At 37.5% G+C, this 18,281-nt stretch overlaps 1 protein-coding gene across 10 annotated transcripts in view; it reads left to right on the top strand.

Annotated features, from left to right (window-relative positions):
- KDM6A (lysine demethylase 6A) overlaps positions 1-18,281 on the top strand; it is a 199,156-nt gene that overhangs the window by 168,339 nt on the left and 12,536 nt on the right. For all 10 annotated transcript variants that reach the window (XM_081808961.1, XM_081808960.1, XM_081808966.1 and 7 more), the window contains 3 exons: positions 4,787-4,901; positions 8,653-8,840; positions 9,652-9,793. In XM_081808961.1, coding sequence (XP_081665087.1) covers positions 4,787-4,901; positions 8,653-8,840; positions 9,652-9,793 — 445 coding nt within the window. The remainder of the gene's footprint in view (positions 1-4,786; positions 4,902-8,652; positions 8,841-9,651; positions 9,794-18,281) is intronic.

The raw sequence follows: 18,281 nt of genomic DNA, 5'->3' as shown, positions 1-18,281 counted from the left end.
TCTGTACCTCTGAAACAAATAATACAATATATGTTAAAAAAAAAACAACAGGAGGGGAAGAATGAAGGGGGGGAAATCGGAGGGGCAGTTGAACCATGAGAGACAATGGATTCTGAAAAACAAACTGAGGGTTCTAGAGGGGAGGGGGTTGGGAGGATGGGTTAGCCTGGTGATGGGTATTAAAGAGGGCACGTTCTGCATGGAGCACTGGGTGTTATACACAAACAATGAATCATGGAACACTACATCAAAAACTAATGATGTAATGTATGGTGATTAACATAACAATAAAAAAATTTTTTAAAAGGTACCATATTCATCACACTATCATACGTAAAAGACACGGTATAGTGAGAGCAGCTACATTTTTCTCTATTGAGGTAAAAATCACACAGTAAAACTAATCCTTTTAAAGTACGCAGTTCAGTTGCATTTAGTGTATATTCACTGTGCTGTGTAGCCATCACTTCTGTGTAGTTCCAAGAGATTTTCATCTGTCCAAAAGGAAACCTCATACCCATTAAACATTAACTCCCCATTCCCCACTTCCTTCTGCCCCTGGCAACCAGTAGTCTACTTTCTGGTTCTATAGAATTACCTGTTCTGGATGTTTCATACAAATGGAATCATATAATATGTTCCCTTTTGTGTCTGGCTTCTTTCAGTTAGCATGTTTTTGAGGTCACCTGCATTGTATTAATGGTTCAGTCCTTTTTATGGCCAAATATTCCATTGTGTGGATATAGGACATTTTGTTTATCCGTTCATCAATTGGTGGACATTTGGGTTGATTCCACTTTTTAGCTGTTGTGAATAGTGTTTCTGTGAACATTCATGTGCAAGTATTTGTCTGAATTCCTTTTTCCAGTTCTTTTGGTTATATACCTAGGATTTGAATTGATTTCATATGGTGATTCTATGTTTAACTTTCTGAGGAACTGCCAAACTGCTTTCTACAGTAGCTGCACCATTTTACATTCATGCCAGCAATATATGAAAGTTCCCACATCCTTACCAACACTGATTATTTTCCATTTTTTCTTATTATGGCCAACCCAGTGGATATGAAGTGGTTTTTCTTTGTGGTTTCATTTTCATGTGCTTGCTGGCCATGTATATTATCCACTTTGAAAAAATGTCCGTTCAGGTCCTTTTCCCATTTTTTAATTCAGTTGTTTGTCCTTTTGTTGTTGAGTAGTAGGAGCTTATATTTTGCATATTAACCCCTTATCAAATACATGATTTGCAAATATTTCCTCTTATCCTTTAAGTTGTTATTTCATTCTCTTGATAATGTTCTTTGATATACAAAAGTTTTTAATTTTTTTTTTTTTAAAGATTTTATTTATTTATTTGAGAGAGAGAGAGAGCACATGAGACGGGGGGAGGGTCAGAGGGAGAAGCAGACTCCCTGCTGAGCAGGGAGCCCGATGCGGGACTCGATCCCGGGACTCCAGGATCATGACCTGAGCCGAAGGCAGTCGCTTAACCAACTGAGCCACCCAGGCGCCCCAAAAGTTTTTAATTTTGATGAAGTTCAGTTTATCCATTTTTTGTTTGGTTGCTTGTGCTTTTGGTATCATATGTAAGAAACCACTGCTGAATCCAGGGTTATCAAGTTTTACCCCTGGTTTTCTTCTTAGATTTTTATAGTTCCAGCTCTTATATTTAGATATTTGATCCATATTAATTTTTATATGTGGTTTTATATGAGCTAAGGGTCTAAATTTGTGCTTTTACATATCCAGTTGTCCCAGCACTATTTGTTGGAAAAACTATTCTTTCCTCTATAAAAGGGTCTTAGCACCCTTGTTGAAAATAAGTTGGCCACAGATGTATGGATTTATTTCTAAAATCTTGATGCTCTTTCCTTGATTTATATCTCTGTCGTTATGTCAGTACCACACTGGTTTGATTGCTGTACCTTTGAGGTAAGTTTCAAAATTGGAAAGTGTGAATCTTCCAACTTAGGTAGTTACTTTTACTATAGTACTTTATCTCTTCATCACAGGGCTGTGAATTACTGTCTTTTTTCATTTCAGCCCAAAAATTCAGCCTCTAGCATTTTCTTACATGGCAGATTGGCTAGTGACAGACTCAGCTTTTATTTATCTGAGAATGTCTTAGTTTCTGCTTTATTTTTGAAGAATAGTTTTGCCAGATAAGGAATTCTTGGTTAATTTTTTTCTTTCTTTCTTTCAGCAGTTTAAATGTGTTACCCTGTTGCTTTCTGGCCTCCATGGTTTCTGATCTGAAATCAGCTATTAATCTTATTGATAATCCCTTGTATGTGACAAATCACTTTTTTGTCCTGCTTTCAAAATTCTCTTTGGGTTTTTAGTTTGAGTAGACTGTGTCTTGGTGTGGCTCTCTTTGAGTTTTTCCTACTTTGGAGTTTTTTTTTTTTTTAAAGATTTATTTATTTATTTGAGAGAGTGAGAATGAGAGAGAGTACATGAGAGCGGGGAGGGTCAGAGGGAGAAGCAGGCTCCCTGCTGAGCAGGGAGCCCGATGCGGGACTCCAGGATCATGACCTGAGCCAAAGGCAGTTGCTTAACCAACTGAGCCACCCAGGCGCCCTACTTTGGAGTTTCTTTAGCTTCTTTGATGTATAGATGCATGTATTCTGTCAAATTCGGGAAGTTTTGGACCATCACTTCTTCATATATCCCTATTGTCCCTTCTTCTCTTCTGGGACTCCCACAATGCATAGGTTAGTGTATTTGATGGTCCCTTAGGCTCTGTTAATTTTTCTTCATTCTATTTTCTTTCTTCTCAAAATGGTTAGTTTCATTTGACCTATCTACAAGTTTGTAGATTCTTGCTTTAACCTGCTCAGATCTGTTGTTTGAAACCCACTAGTGAATTTTTAATTTCAGTTAAACTTTTCAGCTTCGGAATTTTATTTATGGTAATTTCTGTCTCTTTATTAATAATCTCTGTTGAGACCTCATTTTCCTTGTTTCCTGTGGTTCTTGTTTATGGTTTCTTTTAGCTCTTTGAAGTATACTTAAGACAGTTGATTTAAAGTGTTTGTGAAGTCCAGTGTCTGTTCTTTTTCAGGAATAGGTTTTGTTATTTTTTTTTTTCCTGTGACTGGGTCATACATTTTTGTTTATTTGCAAGCCTCGTAATTTTTTGTGAAAACAGACTCTGAGAATTAAAAAAAAAAAAAGACTGTATTCTCGGTCAGATGTAGTCCCTGAGGTCTCTGTTCCCTAAGCATAGTACTGTGCTAATATTTTGACATTTTGAATGTTATCATGTGGCAATTACAGAAATCAGATTCTCCCTCTCCAGGGTTTGTTCTTCCTTATTGTGGGCTACAGTTGTCTGTTTGTTTAGTGACTTTTCCACAGTATTTTCACAAAGACTGTATTCCTTGGCACGTGTGGGAGCTGAAGTTTCTTTTCCATTATCTCAGCAGTTAGCCAGTGACCTGACAGAGATTTCCTTCAGTGCTTTGTGCCAAAAAAAGAAAGAAGAATGGAAAAATGAACAGAAAAGAAAAAATAATTCTCCAGGTCTTTGCAGATTGCCTCTGTGTTGAGTCACTCCTTATACACTTATTCATGCTGCTTACAGTTGTACTTTTAGCCTTTACCTCCTTGCTTGCACTGCACCTAAAGATTAGCAAGAAGTTACAGTTTATGGTCTTAGGTATTTTTCTGAGCATGCGCCCTGCTCTTGGTATGCATGTGGCTTTCTAAATTCTCCAGTGTTCACGGGAACTTTTCAGAACCTTTTATTCCCTCCAAATCTCACTCCCCAGCTTTTCTTTCCAGGCCTTTGGTGTGTCTGTTGCTTGCCCCAACTCTTTGTTTTTGCCTTTGTTCATTGACCTTTCAATGTTTTGACCTTCTCCACTGAACCACTTGCCCTGATAAGAGTGAAGCTCCTTGTGTTAGTCCTTTGGGGAAACTCCAGTCAAGTCAAAACAGAAAAACATAATTCCTTGGGAACAAGATCCACTGTGCTCCCTCCAGAACCAGGGACACTCAAACTAGAACACAAGACTACCATTTTTAAGTCCACTGCCACACTAGTGATGTGGGTGGGGATAAGGTAAGTTAAAGTGACATAAAAGTTTCCTACTGTGTTGTAAGTTCTTTCTGGTCAGGCATTCACTTGGTCGCTGTAAACCTTGACTATTGCCCAGAGTTCCGGTAAGGTTGCTTCTGGCAGTTTTTACTAGATTTTTTCTTTTTTTAGTGTTTCTGAAGAGTTCTCCAGAGTTCCCTGCTCCATCACTTTTGTTGACAATACTCCCACAGCTACATTTGAAAACCAGGTTTCTTGTCTCTCTATTGATGTCCTAATACTACTTGTGAGAGATGGTGATTAGTTCACAAAGAAGTGATAATGATATCAATAATAGCTAATACTTATTACTTACCATATATTTGGCACTGTTCAGAGCAGTCATTATTTCATTGATCCCTCAAAACAACCCGGTGATTTATTGGAATTGTTATTATCTAATCTTCTATATAAGGAAATGGAGTCAGAAAGGTTTAGCAACATGTGCAGGTTCACATAAGCTTAGGACCCTGGCTGTAGAACCTAAGCTTGTAGTCTTGATTTAGACTACCTCTGCAGAAGGTCTTACTGAATAAGTTAGGAGCTGACCAAACTCTGCTCTAAAACTAGACACAGAAATAATGACAAACAGCTGAATACCACCAGAACATTCTATGTTGAACATTTCCGAGGTCTTATTTCTAAAGGCACATTTTTCTATAGGATTTATAGTATGCTGATTACTGTTTTTCTTTTCTCATTTCAGGTCATCAAGAAAATAACAACTTCTGTTCAGTTAACATAAATATTGGTCCAGGTGACTGTGAATGGTTTGTTGTCCCTGAAGGTTATTGGGGTGTTCTGAATGACTTCTGTGAAAAGTAGGTTTCCAAACTAAATTTTCTTTAAACGTAATTACTCAAAAACAATAATTGTAAAGGACAGCTTACTAACCTGGATATCCTAATGTATGTAGCCAGTATTCACTTAACCATTCAGCAAAAAATTCATTTAAATTGATTTGATTCCAAGTCTATTCCTTTGCATTACTGAGAATACTTTAAGAAAGATGCCTTGAAACTACTCCATGCGGTAGTAACAGCCTTGAATTTGGAAGATAGGAAGGTTGAGTTGTTTATTAGGTTAATTGAACAATTGATACATAAATACTTTTTCATGTGGGAGATCTATATTCCAAGAAAAATTATTTTACTATGAATGGTTTTAGAAGTGGAAGGAATTCTATAATAGAGCCCCTTCATAGGTTGTTAATAACTCAAGTTTGAGCATATTACTCTTTGTCATATCACCATGATATAAATCCTTTTTTTTAAAACTACACTGGCAACTATTCCTATAAAGTAATTTTACAAAGTTTAATCAACTACTTCAGATTTTATTTTCTCTGTTTGAAGGAACTCACCTAGTAGAAGTATTCCTTTCCTTAAGGTCCTAGAAATAGCCTTCCTTTATTTCTTTATCTTGTGTTAAAGAGTACCTCAGAATTATTTTCATTGGTTTAAACTTAATTATTTGTCTAAATGGAAACTTTCTCTCTCTCTCTCTCTTTTTTTTTTTTTTGGAAAGTACTCCATTATGTAAGCGTTGATATTTTCCTTTAGTAATAACACTGGAAAATTATTATGGTTAAAAACATAAATTATACATATATATGGTGTTATTCTCCCCACCCCAAGAAAGTAAAGGGGGAACCACCAGAAACATTTACATTATGAGAGACTCTGAAACCTAATTATACACATACTCCACATACTAACTTAGAATTTTTTTATCTTGGGTTACGGGATCTTTGCTGTAAACATCTTTCTTGGTTTAGTAACAAGTGTAAATATAGTTACCAAAAACCCCCACACTAATCCAAAATTTCCTTATATACAAGCAAAAGATAATTACCTTTCATTGTTTTTACTGTTTAATACACAGATTTCCTTTCATATAAGAAAGCCAAAGATGGGGGCGCCTGGGTGGCTCAGTTGGTTAAGCGACTGCCTTTGGCTCAGGTCATGATCCTGGAGTCCCGGGATCGAGTCCCGCATCGGGCTCCCAGCTCGGCGGGGAGCCTGCTTCTCCCTCTGACCCTCTCCTCTTTCATGCTGTTTCTCTCTCGCTCGCTCTCCAATAAATAAAATCTTAAAAAAAAAAAAAAAAAAAAGCCAAAGATGTGAAATTTTAAAGTTTCAAATGCTCTAATGAAATAACCTGATCTACTTTAATCTATGCTTACTTTTATGGACCAGCAGTCCGGTGGTAGCAGAGAAAGAGCAGTGTCATGTAGGAAATCTCCATTGTTCTACAGAAAGATCTGCCTTTCTTTCTTTCTTTCCTTCTTTTCTTTCTTTAGTTTCTTTTGATTTTATTTATTTATTTGAGAGAGCTTGTGAGAGGGGAGGGTCAGAGGGAGAAGCAGACTCCCTGCTGAGCAGGGAGCCTGATGTGGGACTCGATCCTGGGACTCCGGTATCATGACGTGAGCCAAAGGCAGTCGCTTAACCAGCTGAGCCACCCAGGCGCCCAAGATTTGTATTTCTTAAACTTTGAGATAGTAGTATATTTTTACAACCACAGTACACTAATCCTTGTTCATTATTTCTGAGTAGAGATTGGCTCTCTTCAGGATTTAGTTTTTCTTTCCTACCTAATGCGGAGGTAATCTGGGAACAAAGATAAATAGAAGAGGCAGGTGATGTCTAAAAAGCGTGAACTTGGGGATAATAAAAATATCAAAAGTATGAAGGGTTAGGTAAATTTAAGCTGCAGAAATAACACTTGCTACCCCAGCATTTCAGTGTAATTTTGTTTCACATAAGGATTGTTGCTTTTGATACTGACTGATAGTGACCCTGTCTGTAGTTTTTGTTAGGACTTTAAACAGTATCTGTCTTGAAATAACCATTCACTTGAATATATGATAAAAAAGATGCTTGCTTTTTTGGGGTAACTTTAATTTTTTTTTTTAACTTAGTTGTTGATTATTTGGTGGTCTTGCTTACTTGATTGCTTGCTTGCTTTTGGATAGAAAGGTTCCTCCAATGTTATGATGGCAACACATGGGTGAAGTAGGGATAGAATTTGTGTTTGTAACCATATTTTGCTTCATAGGCAAGTTTTTCTGGACTGTGTCTACTGAGCCTTATTACAGACAGTAAGCCCATCCATATCCCCTTGCAGTTAGGCTACCATTGGCAGTCTTCTAGACTTTGAAGAGCAGCCTTGCATTTTTTTAAGGAAAAAAAATAAGGCAAAGATTCCATCTAAATCAGCTGTTGGTGAGATTTTTCCAGAAAGGGCCAGATAATAAATATTTTAGGCTTTGCAGGTCATATGGTCTCTGTCACAGCTGTGTCACTGTGGTACATACGCAGTCATGTATAATAATACGTAAATGAATGGGCATGGCTATGGTCTAATAAAAGTTCTATTTACAAAAATAGGTGAGCTGGATTTGGCTCATGGGCCATAGTTTGCCAGCCCTTGATCTAAACAAATAAATTTAAACCAAAGAGAATAATTTCAAGGTACACTTTATTGTATCCTTTGGCACAGGACAAAAGTAAAGACTACTTCTTAGATCATAAGGAAAGGAACATTTCCATTCTGCAAGTTCTTCCTTCCCCAAAATGTAGCTTATTGAATTTTATAAACTTCTCTTGTAGGAAAAGTTGCTATGCGGTTTAAAAAATACTTCATATTATATCATGATGAAGTAGAAAAAGAAGAAGCCAGATTTTATTTTTATTTTTTATTTTTTATTTTTTTAAAGATTTTATTTATTTATTTGACAGAGAGAGACGCAGCGAGAGAGGGAACACAAGCAGGGGGAGTGGGAGAGGGAGAAGCAGGCTTCCCGCGGAGCAGGGAGCCCGATGTGGGGCTCGATCCCAGGACCCTGGGATCATGACCTGAGCCGAAGGCAGACACTGAACGACTGAGCCACCCAGGCGCCCAAGAAACCAGATTTTAAAGTAAAAGCTTACTAAGATCCATAGAATGGTTCCAAAGTACATTGGTGGTGGCGGCGGCAATGATGACGGTTATTTGTTGTGCATGTGTATGATTACTCGTTTTTTATGAAGTTGTTTTCAGCTGCATAGTTTTAACTAGTATCAAAACTCTAGAGACTGACATCCTGTCTCCTTTTCCTCTTAGAATTCAAAACAGCAGTAGAGACCATTCTTTTTTCCACTTTGCCTCAGAAATCAAAGTTCCTAATACTTCATTATATTTGCCATAGCGTTCCTGTTTATGGACTTAAGTGACTTGATGTCAATTCCACCTTCCATTTACCTTTTAGAGATTTCTTGGTACTCCGTGAAGAAGTGTTCAGTCAGATAGCCTTTAGTGAAATGAAATTAAGTTAATGTATAAGTGTTACTTAAAAGGAGCTTTGGATTTCACTTGGATCTTTGAAAAATCAATTGACGTTAGTAGTACTGATCTTTGGATAAGTTATTCAATACTTAACTGTAATTTTACTCCCATTACATACGGTAGTTCTTATTTCAATGCAGTGTGAATGAGCATGTTTTAAGAAGTTTTGACCTTGTTTTCCAGTCTTATTAAGGAGCTTTATTTGAGTATTTGATCCATTTGCATTATTTTTTCTTATTTCAGAAATAATTTGAATTTCCTCATGGGTTCTTGGTGGCCCAACCTTGAAGATCTTTATGAAGCAAATGTTCCAGTGTATAGGTTTATTCAGCGACCTGGAGATTTGGTCTGGATAAATGCAGGCACTGTTCATTGGGTTCAGGCTATTGGCTGGTGCAACAACATTGCTTGGAATGTTGGTCCACTTACAGGTATTTTAAAGAATATGCTAAAAAAAAAAGTTTGATTTATAAAGGATTGTATCTGATAGGTTTATTTTTTTTTTTCTTGGAATATAACTCACTAGTAATTGGAAGAAGAGTTGTATCTCCTTGAATAAAATTTTAATTTGTAGTACAAGAAATTAAATTCAAGTTAACAGGTAGAAATCCAAGACCATAGATCTCAGCAAATAACAAATTAATGTCTTTATATACAAGGAAGATACACTTTTAATAATTTTTAGAGTGCTTGGTTTTGTTTTATAAAGCAAACCCTTTATGGGAGAAGGCAAAATAGAGGGGTTATTCATTCTTTCAAATTTTTCTTTTATCTGGTATGTTGTATGAATAGCCCTAATATGTCAAAATCTGTTTGAATTATGCCTGCCTTCAGGCAGTAGATAATTCAGATTAAGAATATGGCCTTTGGAGCCAGAAAGACCTGGATTAGGACCAGGACCTGGCTCTTGCAACTTTGGGCAAGTTATATAACCTCTCTGGGCCTCAATTTCTTCATCTGTATAATGGGAATAATAAAATTAATAAGGTAATGATAAAGATGAAATGAGATAATGTATAAAAATAGCTCAGCACAATGCCTGGCACATAGTTATAGTAAGCACTCTTTATGTGTTCACTACTATTATTATTGCCATAATTATCAAAGAAACATAAAAATTATTTTTGTAATGTTTTGAGGTTCTCAGAATTGGTATTGATAACATCTGAGAAGGTGATAATGGTAACTTCATATCTTTTGGTACTTTGGGTTGCTATTTTATAACTGTTTTTTTTTTCCTAGCCTGCCAGTATAAGTTGGCAGTGGAACGGTACGAATGGAACAAATTGCAAAGTGTGAAGTCAATAGTACCCATGGTTCATCTTTCCTGGAATATGGCACGAAATATCAAGGTCTCAGATCCAAAGCTTTTTGAAATGATTAAGTAAGTGCTTTCTAAAACTGCTGTAGTCCCTCTCTTTTTGGGGAGTGTTAACTATTCAGTACTTCCCCCCACCCCCATAGAATTATGTTGACATCACAACAAAAAGGTCCAGAAGTCTAGTAAAATGTAGTACAAGTATCCACACATTAAAAGTATTTTTCCCTTCCAGATAGTCAGTACGCTATGGTACAAAAAGGAATGAAGGCACACAAATGATTCTAAACCAGTAGATTCACAGGCCTGTGCTTCCCCACTACCCTCTGAGCCACCTGATTCCTAGGAGAACTTGAGTTTTAATATTGAAAGACTGCCCTTGGTATCAGGGGGAGAGAATGGCATCACAAAATAATTGCTGGTACAGATAAATTAGCATTTAATATAAGGACTTAACTAAAATGGCAATTTTTTAATTGTTTTAATGAAATCATTCATCTTATAATTGTTCCTTTTCTTAGCTGCTTTAAACACCTAATACAAGTTATTTGAATATATATATCCTGCTAAGCTTCTCATTTATTGTCAGTTTCTGTCTTAGCTATTTTGTAAATATATAATATTTTCAAATCGTTCTATATAGCAGTGTTTCCCTAAATTGTATTTTCTGCCACTGCTGCCCCTACCCTGAAAAGGTGGGTGATTCTGGTCAAAGAAATGGAAAATGATGGATTAGATAAAGTTTTACAAGTCCTTTATTCTTTTAATAGTTTTTCTAAAATGTTGTAGAGACTATAAGTGTTGGTATGTTTTGTGAATGGGGAAGGAGGAGGGTTATATAATGTATTTCCCAAACTTATTTGTTTGGCCAGTATCTCTTAAAGAATTGATCTCCTCAAAAACTCATTTTGGAATACACTGCTTTATACTCACTGATAAAATATTTATAGTTTTCATATTTGTTAAAGTAGTGCTTATATTAAGTATTTCTCCTGCAGCTATATTAATTTGGTCAGAATATGTCATTTTCAAAATACTGTCTTTTGAAAGTAATCCTGTCTTAATAAACTGATTTCAAACCTAAGTCCAAAATTTCATTCAAACAGAAATTGTAGTGGTCAAGGTAACACACCTCTGGATTATCTTATGATATAGTCCTTTTATCAGTTGCAGCTTTTAGCTAGTCTCGGGCAGAAATAGTAGGGGAGACAAGAGGTAACAAAACCCAAATCATAGCAAATAATATACAAATCCTTTTTTTTTAAATTCAGTTAATTAATATGTAGCGTATTATTAGGTTCAGAGGTAGAGTTCAGTGATTCCTCAGTCTTATATAATACCCAATGCTCATTACATCACATGATATACAAATCCTTTTAAAAAGTTGGCTCTTGGGTACTGTATTCTATAAATGTAATTGGTAGTGGGGTGTGAGGGGTTATCTATCCATTTATCTTACTATATCTGACGGTGGTACCTTGCTCTGAAGGGCAAGTTCAGGGTTACTTTTGGGGCAAAAAATGATTTAAAGTCACTGAAGATGTTTAGTAAATTTGAGATAGGCATAAACTAGAGGCTAATTCAGATCTCCTAAAGAAGGTAGAGGGATGGTACAGCATAGAAACCATTTCTCTAATAGCTATATAGATTGAAAGTGACTCATTACATTTTAGATAGATTAGAATTTTATAATTGGGAAGGATTTTTAAGGTCATTTAGTCAAAACTACTACTAAGTGCAGTAATCCATTCTGTAGCCTCCATAATTTGTGGTCATCTAGTGAGGTAGATGAGAACGTTACCTCACCATAATTCTCATTACCTCACTATAATTCTTGAAAGTTCTTTACACATTGGCCTAAAATCTACCTGTCATTTGGTCCTAAATCCCTAAATATGTTTCGGATTTATGTAGAATGTATCCCATTCAACAAGTGTTTAAGAACAAACTGTGCAGTGTTTAAATTAAAACCCCTCCCCTCAGGGGACTTAAATTCTAGTGGAGCAAGACAGACCACCAGACAAATGAATAAGTTACTAACAAGTAGTATGAATAAGATGAAATGCGTAATATTTGGGGGGTGAGGGTGGGAGTGCTGGTTTTTTCTACAGCAGTCAAGGAAAGTGTCTGAGAAGATGAGTTTTGTGTTTAGACCCAAATACTGAGATGGAGTCAACCAAATACCTAGGGGTAGAACATTTCAGGCCTGAATGGCTGAATGGGGAACATCTTTGGCATGTTTGTAGAACAGAAAGGCCAGTATATACTAGCAGAATGAGAGAAAGGGGGGTTGCAGTAAGCTCAATGAAGTGAGCAGGAACCAGATTGGACATGGACTTTTAGGACATGGTAAGCAGTTTATATGTTAGTTCTGGGTGTTATAGGTTAGCATTAGAGGAGTATAAGCAGGAGACGGATTGGTTCTGATTTAAACTTTTAAGAAAATGAATCTGGTTGCTTTGTAGAGAATGGATTCCAAGAGGCAGTGTTGGAAAGGGGGAGTGGGTGGACAGTTAGAAGGCAATTGCAACAGGACAGACCAACCTAGACAGACATTTACCCATGGGGGTAGAGAGAGGGATCAAATTAGGGTCTGTGATGGAGCTAAAGCTCACAGAATTTGCACATATGTTGCCGGGTTGGGGGAGGAAGTGGCAAGAAGGAAAAAGGAATCAAGGGAAGATCATTGTCCTATTCTGTTCTTCTTCCTACCTGGTCGTCATTAATTTAAACATCTCTCACCTCTATCATCTTTTCCATCCCTCCGTCCCGTCCCCATCATCCTTGTCATCCTTCTAGACTCCTTCCAGTTTTTCATCATCCCTCTTAACATTTGAAATGTTGAGCATTGACACTCACATTCATCTTTGTTATAAAGTTGTGTTGTGTTGAAATTGGATACACACCATTTGGATGTTTTTCAACTTAAAATTACCTGTGGTACTGTTGTTCCTCATACCTACCTTCTTTTTTTAACCTAAATGCACTTACATACTCATTTTACTCCCATTTTTACTCTGTGCTACAAAATATTCAGTCATTTAAATCTTTATTGTGTTCCTCATTATATTAAGAATTCTGCTCCCAGCTTGAGTTGTCATGAGATGTGATTAGCAAGCTCCTTTTGTCATCACACTGATTGAAAATGTTCACTATAAATTCAGACCCCTAAGCCTTGCTTTATAAACTTCCCTCTTAAAGCATAGTCATTCAGCTATTACTAAAAATGTACTTTTCACCAGCCAACATTGTTCCTTTTCTTCCATTTGTACTTTCTATAATTTAATGAATGTTTGCTGACTGTATACAAGGCTCTAGGCTAGGCACTGAGAGAGGGTGTATGTGTGTCTGTCATCTCTCTGTATCTGGTATAGGTCTTATCTTGAAGTAAAAGTGCATATAAATGGATAGATCGAAAGAAATACAACAACGGATCCCCACTGGATTCTTTCCAGCTCCATGGAATCAGAAAAGTCTGTGTGTTCTGGGAAGCAGGTAATTTGTGTGAAGGCTAAAGATGTGGAGGCAGGGAGAGGAGAGAGGACAGAGGAATAACACCTGAAGCCAGTTTAAGACCAAACTTGTGCCATCAGGAAGACGCTTCCATTCATCTACAAAGTAATGCATACCATGTCTCCTTCAGTCCAGCACGGTCACATTTGCCTCCAGCGAGGGAATAAATCCCTTTTCTTCACTTGAGCACTAGGTGAAGTCGTTGGGCTTCTGTGGAGAGGCCCTCTTGTACTATTACAATCATACTCAGCATGGTAAGGCTGCTGACTCAGTAAGAGGCTCAGAAGAACTCCTGCTGCCCAGAGGACCAGCAGGTGCATACTCACTCCAGGTCATCTTTTCTTCCCCCGGCTCTACTTCTGTCCCCAGCACCTACCTGTTTTGCTCCTCCCTCCTGACTTCTTCCCTACTGGGTATTTGCATGATCTTAAACGCATATATGATACAACTCTGCTACGTATGCGGTGGTACATTCTAGCTTGAGGACAATGTGTGTGATGAGTAGTAGAATAAAAGTTCTTAGTGGCAGAGAGTATGCATTGTGTGCCAAACATAAGTCTGTTCTGTTAGCTTTTGATGGGTTTTTAACTAATACGATCTAATTTGGGTTTCATAAAGTACTTTCTAGCAGTTAAATAAACAGCATAAGCTTTTGGATGGTAAGAGAAAGGAGTGAATCAAAGATAGTTTGGGTTTTCAAGTCTGGGTTCTATGTGGTTTTAGTAATAATGCTAGTTAATAAATTGATTTTGGGGGGCAGACCTGGCTGGCTTAGTTGGCTAAGTGTCCAACTCTTGATTTCGGCTCAGGTCAGGATCTCAGGATTGTGAAATCAAGCCCCGTATTGGGCTCTGCACTCAGATCTGCTTAAGATTCTCTCCCTCTCCCTCTGCACCCTTCCCCCCACCGCTCACATGCTCTCTCTCTAAAAATCTATATAAGAATAAAAATAATAAATTGAGTTTGGTACTTAGCTGAGCACTAAGAAAAGTGCTTCCCAGAGTGTATCTGAGTTCTACCCCTCAGCATCCCAAGGTCACCCAGGTAGTTACAGCCAGGATTAAATGCCCATAGCCATCTTGTATGAAAGCTACTTGAATGTATCTTTGGCACAGGACTTCATTTTGGGGCAGTGGCAAGTTTGAGGAGCCAATAAAATAGTTGGATAGAGCTGTTTAGCGGAAGCTGTAGGAAATGCAGAACTCCGGAGAGCAAAGTTAGAGCCGACAGACTAGGGGGTCTTCTGTCTAGCCATTTGTGATTGCCTTGAGAGAAAGAAAAGGGGAGGAGTTGGAGACAGAGCTTAGAGGAATACTTCTATTTAAGAAAAGCAAATAGTGAACCAGATAAAGGTCAGAAGCCAGCATGGGGAATGTATTGTTAGAAATAGAGGGTGTCTTTTTCCACAAGCTCGGCTTTGCTGTAAAATTGTACCCACATCATTGCTTTGGTCCTCAAACCTAGTATCCTGCCAACAAAGGAAGTGGTATTGGTTTGTCCTGGCTTGTGAGCTATACCAATTCTTAAGTAATGGTTCTCTCTTGCCATTTCTTTCCTTGGCCTGAGTCTTTTTCTTCATATCCGGTCCACTCCACCATCCATAGCAGTTTGGCTTTCTACCTTAAATATGTCCCAGTCAGTTCTCTTGCTGAGGTTTCCAGTGACCAACTAAGCTAAACATACAAAGGCATAAATGTAAACTTTCTTTAAAATCCCCCATTTCTACCTCAAATCTGACCCCCACTTACCTTGTCAGCCATTTCTCCCACTGCTGCCTTTCCGTGTGTACTTGCATTTTCCATTTATTTTTGCTACTCTGTTTTGTATTTTAAAAACATCTTTAATATGAATTGCAATTTTTATACTTCCCCCCCTTTTCCCTCCTTGTTTGAATTATCTTTTAGTAAGGTATTAATTCAGGATACCTTGAACATGCGAATTGTAGACTATTTTAAAAGAAAAAAAATTATCAGCTCCATGCAAGAAGTGGAATGGAGAAGATATATATACAAAGACAGTCTTCTTCCTTAACTTCCTCCCTGAGTTATTGTTTTTAGTTCTAAATACTATGAATCAACAATGTGTAATTTTTGGGTCTTGATAGTTGTGTTAATCAGAAACAACGCAAGCAAAATGTACCTTGTGCCTTCACATCCACTCATTCATCTCCACCCAGTTCTTTTCATGCTTTCATATTTGTTTCATATTTAATGTGAACTGAGTTGGTGCTGTGATATTGTCCTAGGGGAGAGAGGGACTTGATCATTTCTCAAGCCATTTATAATAAATGGGGAAATAGTCAATGCATTAAAATATGGGATCTTTGCTCGTGAAGATACTGGTTTAAAAAATGGGGGAGCACAGAGGAAGGCACTTCTGAGAGAGGGGAACATTAAGGAAAGGCCTCACAGAAGTAGTAGTACTGTAGCTCCATAGTCCTTTATCCTACCCTTAGGCCAAATGTGGTTTGGTATTCAGAATTCTTTGGGTTTAGAAAAGAAATACAGTGCATATATGATCTATTTTGTCCTTCTAGTAAGGTCTGTGGCAGTATCCTGGAATCAAACACATTAATTTTTCTGTGGTAAAACATACAGTCACCCTGATGAGCTAAGCAAAAACTATAAAAAGCCTCAGGTCAAGTTTCAACACCAAGTGAGTTTATGCAAAATTTATGAAAAATTTGTGGGAGTATAGTAATAGATCATGTACCTCTCTTGGCACCGAGTGATTTAATAATGGGAGAATGGTGTTCTCTTCTATTGCCCCCTACTAATTTCTTGTTATCATTTTGAGAATGAATTACCTGTAGTTAATTCATCAAGTCAGCATTATTCTTGTTTTTTTTCCTTGCATTTCCCAAGTTCAAGTTGGGTCTTTTAGAGTCCTGTAATTCCATAAAGTACTTTATCTGAGTAAATCATATAGTAATCTCTTTCACTTTCTACATCCTAGTTGTTCTACTAAAATACACTAATCTTTATACTCTGCTTCACGTTCTTTCAAATACCTTCTGCATTGGCATGAGTCAAAAGAATATTCATTATCTTATTACTTCTTTCATTTTACAATGCAGTGACCTTGACTTGAAAAGTTAACAGCCTAACTCCTTAGAAGAATTTTAGTGGAGGCTCAGTGAATAACTTTCTCTTTTGATTTCCTTTAACTGTCTAAATAAACATAAACTTTTTTCCACATACCCCATATATTATAAGCAAACTTAGTTTCTCCTTCTTTAGACCAAACTTTTAAGTGTCTTTTCAGGTTTAAGCCCTACTTGTTCATATTAGTTGAAGAGTATAGATTTAAACATGTTGCTAAAAATTTCAGGTAGACTTCACATTGGGAGCAGCCACCAGTGGGAAGCCTTTAGAATTTTACATCTTTCAGGGGCGCCTGGATGGCTCAGTTGGTTAAGCTTCCAACTCTTGATTTTTGGCTCAGGTCAGGATCTCAGGGTTGTGTGATCGAGCCCCGCATCAGGCTCTGTGCTGGGTGTGGAGCCTGCTTGGGATTCTCTCTCTCTCTCTCTTCCCCGCCCCCCCGCTCTCCCCCCACCCCCATTGCGCTCGCATGCTCACTCTCTCTTAAATTTGTTTTTTGAAATCTTTTTAATGATCAAATTTGCATGTTAGGTCACTTGGCAGCAAGATGAAGCAATAAATGGAGGGCAGAAGATTTAGAGGAATAAATGAGAAGGTAGTTGCTGCAGTTCAGACAAGAGGAGGGACAAAGGTTAGAGGGTAAAATAGACTACACTTGGTGATTGGGTGGCGGAGGTGAGAGGAATCTGTACTGCTGGGGCTTTACCTTGGGTAGACAGGGGGACATACGTGCTTGTTGATGGAGCTGGGGGTAAAGGAAGAAGAGAGGAACTGAATTAGGTGTGGGGAGTGATTACCAGCTTGGCAGACTTAAGACATGCAGAACTTGAATTCTTCCTGTGATGTTTTAGTGGGGATCTCTGTTCAGTAGCCAGATGACTGTGTGGCTCTACTGTTTAGAAAAGGAGTCTGGTACACACGTTTGTAGCTTTCACCTGGCTGACAGGTGACCCTCCTAAGGTGTTAGCTGTTACGTTTTCTCAACCATTCACTATTTTTAAAATAGAACAGTGCCTATACAAAGAAATGAAGTAAGAAAGACTTTATCAGAATGTAAGGCTACTGATCTTTTCCTTTAACTCATTGAACTGTGATATTTTTTCCATATTAATACCTTATTCTCCTTTAAAATACATCAGATTTGCATGTAATGCATTGCTGTATGCCCCTACTCCAAAATTTGTTTATACTTTTTCCTCCAACGTTTTATTTTGTAATTTTAAAAATCTACCAAAAGTGAAAGAATAGTACCGTGAATGCCTATATAACCTCATCTGGAGTCCTCAGATAAGTTTTTGCCACATTTACTTAGCAGTCTCCACATGTGCATATGCACACACTTTCTTGGCTGAGCCATATGAAAAAATAATTTGCAAACATTATGACATGACCCCAAACACTTCAACCTGCATCTCTTAAGAATAAGGATATTCTTGGGGCACCTGGGTGGCTTAGTCGTTAAGTGTCTGCCTTTGGGTCAGGTCATGATCCCAGAGTCCTGGGATCGAGCCCCGCATTGGGCTCCCCGCTCGGCAAGAAGCCTGCTTCTCCCTCTCCCACTCCCCCTGCTTGTGTTCCCTCTCTCGCTGTGTCTGTCAAATAAATAAATAAAATCTTAAAAAAAAAAAAAAGGAATGCTTTATGTTAAATAAAAAAGAATGCTTTATGTTTTAAAAAAAGAATAAGGATATTCTTGTGTAACCACAGTAATGTTTAACACATGTAAGAAATGTGAAATTCAATAGTAATTAGCTAATATACAGACTGTATTTGAAATTCCCCAACTATGCAAAAATGTATTTTTGTAGCTTTTATCTCTCCCTGCCCAACCAGCCCCTATGATGCTGATGTTGAATTTAGTATGTAGTCATTGTGTCTTTAGTCTCTTTGAAATCTACGAGTCCTTTTGCATGATTTTTTTTCTTTCTTTTTCTCCT

Source organism: Leptonychotes weddellii, chromosome X, assembly GCF_054177405.1.
Source record: "Leptonychotes weddellii isolate Sample4059 chromosome X, ASM5417740v2, whole genome shotgun sequence".
NCBI classification, from domain to species: Eukaryota; Metazoa; Chordata; class Mammalia; order Carnivora; family Phocidae; genus Leptonychotes; species Leptonychotes weddellii.
The sequence above is the reverse complement of the archived record's forward strand: the minus strand, read 5'-3'. Positions and strand labels throughout refer to the sequence as shown.